Source organism: Microchirus variegatus, assembly GCF_963457635.1.
Source record: "Microchirus variegatus genome assembly, chromosome: 10".
NCBI classification, from domain to species: domain Eukaryota; kingdom Metazoa; phylum Chordata; class Actinopteri; order Pleuronectiformes; family Soleidae; genus Microchirus; species Microchirus variegatus.
This window is the reverse complement of record NC_139811.1, coordinates 23,583,609-23,592,598: the sequence shown is the minus strand read 5'-3', so window position 1 is coordinate 23,592,598 and position 8,990 is coordinate 23,583,609. Positions and strand designations below refer to the sequence as shown.

The window sequence follows — 8,990 nt, the reverse complement described above, 5'->3', positions numbered from 1 at the left end:
AATATACAACACAAAAAGTTAATGGGCTAATATACAAAAAGCTAATGGACTGACATACAATGCTAATATGCAAACAAACAAAATGCTAATGGCTAACATACAAAAAACTACTGGGCTAAGATGCTAACAAACAAAAAGCTAATGGGCTAACACAAATGCTAACATGTGACAGTCAGGACTCAAAGACAAGAGCAAACAAACCTCCAAACTGGTGAACTGCTCCAGGCTGAGTGAACTGAGTGGAGGCAATCACAGTAACATGCAGCAGGTGAGTTAGAGGGAAACCAGGGAAAGGGGTTGCTCTGGCTTCTTCTTCTTCTTTTAGTTTTACGGCGGTTGGCATCCATCTACAGGTGCATTATCGCCCCCTTCTGCTCTGGAGTGTGGCCCAGATACAGGCCACCCTTACACCATACACTCACGCACACATGCTCTTATCCTATATATTCCCCCAGTTTTCTATTTCATACCCTATGAAATAGCCCCGTAATCCGTAAGAAATGTATTACTACCCTAACTTGTGCTTTCTCCCTCATTTCCAATACTCCTTTTAAATTAAATTCTTGATCCCCTAATTTCCTTAGATTATTTTCCATCCCCTCTCCATGTGCCTCATATGCCCTACACCTCAAAAGTACGTGTTCCACCGATTCTTCCTCTTCCTGACACCTCTCACACAATCCTGTCTGATGCTTCCCTATTAATTTAAGTGATTTATTCAGTGCACAGTGTCCTAACCTTAACCTCATCACCACGACCTCCTCTCTCCTGTGTCTCATACCTGCTCTATTTACCCTGACGCCTCCCTCTACCCTCTCTATCACACCTCTCTTGCCACATTTGATTGATTTTCCCCCAGATTACACTCTTTAAGGCCACATTATACTTCTCCGACTGCATATGCGTTATCCGTCTGCGTCACCACGGAGACGCCTCGAGCATTTATACTTCTGCGTCGTGGTGACGGACACTCGCTGCAATTTCCCGCCCGATCAGTAGGGGTCGCTGCGCAAGGTTGTTGTGCTTCTGGCTACAGTGAGCAATGGCGTCCGAGAAAGAAAGAGAGAGAAAGACTGTTATTGTTGAAACAGTGGCCGTTTCTCACTTTTCTGTGTGACGGAACGCAGTTTTAAGATAATTTGAGGCGAGAAATTGGCCATTTAGGGTCTAAACATGTGCTGTGTGTGTATAGATATGACATAGATATTTATAGTTCGGCAGCGGCGTTATCGGCGGGGATCAGCTCCGCCTCTGTCAGGACGCCCGGAGCGCACTGAGAGCCGGCACAGAGCAGCTTCGCTCGGCCTGTCCTGAGGACCAATCCCAGCTCTTGCCGTCTCCGTTGTCCCTTGACGGAGTGACGGACACTTAAAAAATATTTCGTGCAGACGGAGACGACGCAGAGGCTCTTCGACAGTCTCTGCGTCGACGCAGAGTCTCTACGTAGCCTACGCAGAGCACTTTACGCAGAAGTTTAAATTGGGCTTTAAAAAATATTTCGTGCAGACGGAGACGACGCAGAGGCTCTACGTAGCCTACGCAGAGCACTTTACGCAAAAGTATAAATTGGGCTTTAGCCTCTGCCTTACTGACACTCACTTCCATCTCTACTCTACTTTTCCTTAATGCCCTCTTTGCCAGTTCATCTGCCCTCTCATTCCCCCTCACTCCTACATGTGCTGGTACCTACATAAATCTAATTTGATTTCCTCTCTTCATTATTCTGTTTACTGACTGCAGAACTTCATACAGTACGTCCTGTCGGCTGTTGGAATGACATGAACTCATGCTCGATAGAACGATGACGAATCAGAGCAAATCAGTATCTTATTATGTCTAGCCTCTTCTACCCAGCTTAGTGCCATCAACACTGTGTAGACCCCTAACATATCTGATGTTCTCCTATTTAGTCCAATTCTCTTTGCTGGTACAGCTACCCCAAATCCTGTCACTCCTGTTTCAGGTTCCTTAGCTCCATCTGTATATATGATTATAAATTCACTATATTCTCCCATTATATGACACTTAAATGCCCTTACCAAATCTATTTGGTCTTTTCCTTTCCTTTTAAGCTTGAGCAAGTGCAAGTCTATTTCTGGACCCTCAAGCATCCATGTTGGTGTCACTGGGTAAACTATTGTAGGGCTTATTGTCAATTCTAATACGAGCACCAACATGACTTTCAAAGAGCCCATATTATGCCCTGTTACCCCAAGTTGAACTAGTTCCTGATGAAATTTTTTCATTGGATTCTTGTTCAGGGCATGCTTGACTATGACTGTGTACAATTTCAAGACATTCCAAGATACTTTTGGGGTCTTTTTTGAATAAAAAGTTAAGTCACTGCCTAAGTGCATGGATCTCTTTCCTGATTTTCAAAAATTCATTAAAAATATTCCTTAAGAGATATGCAAATATTTTCAATGGATTCTTGTTTAGGGCGTCGTTGACTATAACTGAGTACAATTTAAAGACATTCCAACAAACTTGGAATGTGCAAGTGCATGGATCGCTTTCCTGATTTTCCAAAATTCATTAAAAATATTCTTCAAGAGATATGCAAATATTTTCAACGGATTCTTGTTCAGGGCATGCTTGACTATGACTGTGTACAATTTCAAGACATTCCAAGATACTTTTGGGGTCTTCTTTGACGAAAAAGTTAATATGTTACATTAAATTTGTTGTAGAATTACTGATACAAGCTTCCAGCTACTTATGCTTACATAAGTCCCTGTTCTCTCTCTACAGTGCTCACTAACGCATGAAGGCCAACCCTAAAGTTGAATGGCTTTTGTTTGCTTGACATTTTTCCTCACCAAACGGCAGAATCTGATCTTCCTGACCAACCGTTCACATTATATATCGCAAGTGATCAGATCTGCGTGTGTCGGCCTGGAAATACAAGTAGTCTCAACAAAATGGACGACAGAAATCTGTGCCCGTTTCGGTCCCAAATGGTCATGGGCCCATTGTCTTCCACTGTGTTGATATCTCTGGATAAATCATTGTTGTTTTTCAAGTCACGCTGTGAGTGACAGAAAAGACACCTTGAAATCCTATCAAAGTGACCGAGACATTTAGATTGAAATCAGGACCAGAATCGCATTAAAAACCACTGCAGTTTGTGGTTTGAATCAATGTTGAAAAAATAATATCTCATACTTTTTTAGCTGTCCAGACTGCCAAAAAATCAAAGAACATACAATCTAGATATGCTTAAAAATCTGATTTGTGCTGCAGTCTAAACAAAGCCAGAGACCTTCCTGGCTGTAACCTGATTATCCTGCACCCACTGCTGTTATTGGGTAGAGGATATAGACACACTTCCTTCTCAGAAATAAAACGAAGAACACATAGGGCAACATCTCTACAGATTAATCTGCGATTTCTCTGAGGCTATGAAAGTAAAGATTTTAAAGCTCACATAGAGTGGTCCTGTTGCACATATATGTCAGTTATGGAGGTCTACTTGCATACATTATCTTGTTTTTATGGTCAAAAACCTCCTAGTTGCTGTAAACGAGCCGATAGAAATCCTTTCTGAACTCTCACACCCAGAAGACAGACTGTGTCGTGATTGGCCAGCCAACGTAGAGCCTTGCCAACTGTCTTGTGATTGGCCAATACCGGGAAGTGACATAATCACCACACCCGCTCCCTCTGGAACGGTGGATGTACTGCTACTCATTATCAAAACATTCTTTTAACAATGTTTAAAAATAGCTTCGTCACGACTCCCCGCCGCAGTCCCTTTTATGACTTTGACCCGGAGTCAGAAGACAACGTCGCTCGTGAAACACCTCCACACCGGACGTTATTCTTCTTCTGTGGTTCAATGTACGCAACCGGATGTGCCAGGACTAGTGCCCGGAGCAGGAGGATCTGCTGTTCAGGAGAACCGGTGTTTACGTAACCAGACCGTTTTTTTCAGAGATCTCGCTGAGTCCGAGATTACAATAAAACACAGTGTTCTCAGCAGTGGCTGAACTGTTTGTAGGTAATGAGGGTAATGACGCAGATACACACTAAAAAACAGCATTAATTGGAACTTCCGGTCTAGGTCCGCTTTAAAGGGGAAGTAAGTAGTTTATAGTGACATCTAGAGGAGAGGCTGAAATTTACAACAAAGACCTGCTGCTCTGCTCACCCCCTCCCTTCCCTGAGCGCTACGGTATCCGCAGCTGGTCAAATGTCTTACTCGTTGTCTTTCTCCGTGTCAGCAGATGAGGTTCGTGAGGCGAGGGAGAGGGCGAGCTACCGCGGCCGTAGCAGACGAAGTGGAGAGAGAGGAGGCGGGACTTCCGCTACAAGTAAAGAGACGCTTGATTTGTTCTCTCACGTTTGTCCTTACAGGCTCCGGCAGAAACATGGCGTCTCGCTGCTAACAGTGGCTATGCAACCGCGGCCCGCGACCATGTTATTTTAAATGACTTTTTGAAACACTACGAAAATGAAACAAAGAATATTATACAGAGACTAGACAATGCAGGAGCACATAATATGTATACAAAAGTGGATTTTGGGTAATATAAACCCATAAATACTACATATTGTCCCTTTAAAGTGATAATACAAGTATGCCATCATACTTAAGGGTCGTATATTCAATTTCTGCCAATAAATCTTACGGAACATTCCACTCCAAACCTTTAACATAGCTATTTCCATCCTTCCTTTCATCCCGCCATTTGCTTAATATACATTTCCATCTTACGGACAATGGGAAGCACTGATTTAAATCGACAAACTTGAGTAATTTGCGATAAAAATAATGTTGTTGTTGAAGGGGAATGTAATTTTATATCAGGAGTGTATTGAATCAATAAAGCTCTCCTCAAGCTTTATTAATCGCTTTGCATTGAGAGTGAAAGCTGCTTTCAGAGCACTCACTTCAAAATTCGGCAAATTTCAGCCTATTGAGGTAATTGATGTGTTGCTCGAAAAAGTCAAAATTGCTACTTTGAAAACATTTATGTGTGGAACCATTTGAAAAGTCAGAAAAGAGCAATGAGTAAGAAGAGTCAGGATTAACAATGAAGCCAGTTTTAATGGGCCACTGAAAACTGAAAGGAACTCTTACAGAATCCACACTCACTTTGCAGGGAAAACAAATTTCAGGTTATTGTTTGATCCTCGCGTTGTGGAACGACGCCGTCTCTTCCCTCGCTCTAGTCCCACATGCACCGGTTGTCCTGAACTGCACCACACAACAGCGCAGGTGTCAAAAATCACTCTACATGTGGAAATAATGTTACAAAAGAATATCAATAGAACTAACAACAACAGTTATCATAATATGAATCATTAATGGCTGTCAGCAAGAGTTATTATCGCAATATATATTTTCCCTTCGTACACTTTACATACAATATACATCTATATTTACTTTATTTTGTGTGTATTTTCTTTCTTTTTTTGTTTGTTACTGACAGCAGTACCATAATGCTGATGACCTTTAACCTGTAAGAGGCAGGGTCAGATATTCCAGTTGTGATTGGCTTTAAGAATGTGGGTTAGTTCCACCATGGGAACTAAAACACCAACACACATGACGTCATACACACACACACGCACACACACGTGCGCACACACACACAACCCCTATGATGGTGAAGAACATAAATACACAAGGAATGACACTGAAGATGCGTTGATGGAACGATTTACGCCAGCAAGGGATGCACGCGGAGCATTCGTGCGACTGCACACATCTACATCTGAAGGTTGGGTAACACTTAACGTTACCTTGTAGTAACAACATTGTAACAACGTGGTGATAATTTGCCTTAATTATGTATTGTTATGGCAATGTCATCTAATTTTTAATGCAATTTCCAGCTTGTTACAGTAACACCATGTTATTTTCAAAGTAAAATCCAGCTTTTTTTTGTCCGATACCGATAGCCCAACCTTGAATTCCTCTCGCTACCAGTATCCACGTGATATACTCTTTAACTTTTTGTTAAATAACTTTGGTTTGTGCTAATTACTTTCCCACCAAACTATAACCAGAGATGTATATGAAATGGACATAGTGTTCTGCATTTAAAATAAAGTCCTGTTCATAGACTTCAACTGCAGTTAATATATATATTTTTTATGTTCTATTTTCCTCCAAATGGGAAAATACACTGCCTGGCTCCAAAAAAAGTTGTCACCTGGATTTAAGTAAGCAAATAGGTAAGAGCCTCCTATTGGATAATTATTATTTGCCCATAATAATTATGCGTCCAAAGAATGGTCCAACAAAATATTTTTGGGTGTCAACTTTTTTTTTTGGCCAGGCAGTGTAACTTACAAAGTTGACATCATGTGATATTGAAGAAATCTTGAAACTAATCATTAAGACCAATAACTCAAACGAGGAGTCAAATGAGAGGCTCCTTTTCCTGTAGACTTCCATTCAAAGGTATTTTTGCAACCAGTCGCCCCCTAGAGGCTTAAATGCTACTTCCGTCATATTTCCCAGGCTTCACCTTTCAGACTACTTTTTAATATACAGTCTTGGGCTATAACCAAGCATTTCAAAAACATAATGCTCCAACGTACAGTAGGGGACACGTTTGCAGGCTTCACCTGGTCACATGACAGTCGTGGCTAACCTGTGCTTAGTGAATCGTTTATGTCATATGTAGGGTTTCGACATGAAATCAGATTTGACTTTTCTTCTACTTTTGTCCAGTATCAGACAGATACAAAGTATTGTAATGTGAATTACTATACGCTACCAATCAAAATGGATAATTATCATATTATTATGCTGAAATAAATCTGGCGTTATGACCTAAACACACTTTCCATTGTTATCATCAAGCTACTACTTGATGATAAGTTGGTATTACAATACAATTATTCCCCTATTACAAAGAAATAACCAAACAATTACCACACTATTACTTTATTGTTACTGTGCTGGAATGTTAAGTGTTGTTCTCCTATGTTAGCTCTACATTTCCCTGGTTTGTGCTGAAATAGTTGTCTGCGACTCCTACAGAGCTCGGCCTAGACAAGCTGCTCTACTTTGTGCACTTAAAAATTAAAACAGTATCCTCTTACTTTTTAAAAAGAAGTTGGGTGTTCCTAGCTCCTAGCTTTATGTCTAAGACAAAGGAGGAAGAGCATGGACATGAAGAATTAAAAACAAAATAAGCTCAAAGACATGCCAAAGACTCTTGAAAAGAAGAAGAAGAAGAAACGAAAAGGCAAATATGTGGCTTCAAAAGCCAATGAGAGGTCAAGCCTGTACCCACAGAGCTAGAATACATGGTGAAGGATGTAACTGGCACTGCCCAGAGAGAGACATGGAAATCCAACTTACTGATCCAATTATACTGAACCCTAAAACCCTCTGACTCAGGTGGAAGAGAAGAATAAAAGGTTGAGATTCCCCTTCTTCTCATCTCCTCAAACTGTTAAACTTGTGTCTCACTTCTAACGCGGCGAGTCTTCCTCACCATCGTCGTCTCGTTAACTCTTCCCGTTACCTCCTCCGTCTCCCTTTCACGACTAACCACCTGCTTTTCTTGTACACCCGTCTGCTTCTCCACCTCGACCTCGCTCTCTGTGTCTCTCTTTGGGTAGGACTCTCTGTGGGCACAGGCTGCGGGTCAGCAGGATCCCCCCAGGTCTCCGCTGACCATGTCTTTCTCAGGCTTGGTGTTGAGAGGTGCTGCGCCCCTCTTCTGCTGGCTCTGGAACTGGAAGTGTGACGGAGGTAGGGGCGGGGGTTGGGAATAAGCCGGTGGTTTTAAAACAGTCTGGACCAAAGGGACAGCTGAGAGCAGTGGGTGTGGTTGGGGAAAGGGATGGAGATAAGCAGGAGGTGTGATCTGGGACTGGGGCAGCATTTGGGACTGGTGCACTGGCGGAGGCAGAGGGTGGGGCTTGGCCTGAGGCTGTTGCGGGATCTGGACCTGTGGGGTGGGCTGGTGGTGAGGGTGGTGCTGGAGCGGAGGGGAAGCGGCTCCGTTTTTACTGAGGCCACAGGACTGAGCTGCACAGTGGATCTGACGCAGCGTGTCCATCGCCTCGCTCTTAGCGTGCTTCAGCAGATCTGCCTGGCCCTGAGATTAACAACGAGAGAAAGAGAGAGAGAGAGAGAGAGAGAAAGAGGGAGGAAAAGGATGCTTGTTAAAATCAAGAAGTATCTGAAGTAGAATATTCCGACATTTTTATGGCAGACCAAGCACTAAATGAGGTGAACAAAGTAAGGTATTTGGGTCACATTATCAGTAAGGACTTATGTGATAATGAGGATGTATAGTATCAGGATTGAAAACTGTATGTGCAAGTCAATTATGTTGACACAGACATTTAATATGTGTACAGATGGAGTCCCTGCAACAGAAGAACAACAGTAAAAACACCCACAAACTAAACACGAGTATTGACTCTTAGTAAAATTATTCTTTTAAACATTAGTATCAGCCTAAACTTTCATAACTAGTACATCATCATTGCTATTTAATCAGGACAGAGGCTGAAATGGCTCCTGGCACGAATTTGTGCGAGAATCCTTGTTATCCTTCAGATGACTATTATTAACGTTAATGTGTATAAAAACTCTTAAAATTTAGCACGGAGGTCAGGTCTGGCATAAAAGGCGATATTGGCTTAGTGCCCAGACCTGTGCGTTGCTCAAGGGCTCTATTGCGCCCCCCTGTAGGGTGAAAACAGGCAAAATAGAGTTCCCCAGAATTTTTCTGAAAATTGGTGGGAAGAAGTTACAGCCCAAGACGAACACAAAAAAGTAGGTCGCAACCAAGTTGTTATTTTTGTTGTTGTTGTTGTTGTTGTCCTGGTTAAGAGGACAGACACAAAATAACAAAAATCCCATGTTTTTAAGCCAGTGAATTCAACTTTTAAAACTTTTATTGTTTCACTGATATGTTTTTATGTTTAGAAGTATTGTTACTCCAGTGTGAGAAGGACACTTGAATATCTAATCTAATCTGAATTAGAGTAACATTTACATCGACATGTGATAT

At 41.9% G+C, this 8,990-nt stretch overlaps 1 protein-coding gene across 1 annotated transcript in view; it reads right to left on the bottom strand.

The window, feature by feature from the left end:
* Positions 1 to 7,610: 7,610 nt before the first annotated feature.
* Positions 7,611 to 8,990, bottom strand: part of LOC310932563 (inactive phospholipase C-like protein 2) — a gene marked incomplete at both ends in the record, with an annotated part of 81,725 nt that continues 80,345 nt past the window's right edge. Inside the window, one exon of the mRNA XM_083895889.1 lies at positions 7,611 to 8,066. Coding sequence (XP_083752015.1) covers positions 7,611 to 8,066 — 456 coding nt within the window. The remainder of the gene's footprint in view (positions 8,067 to 8,990) is intronic.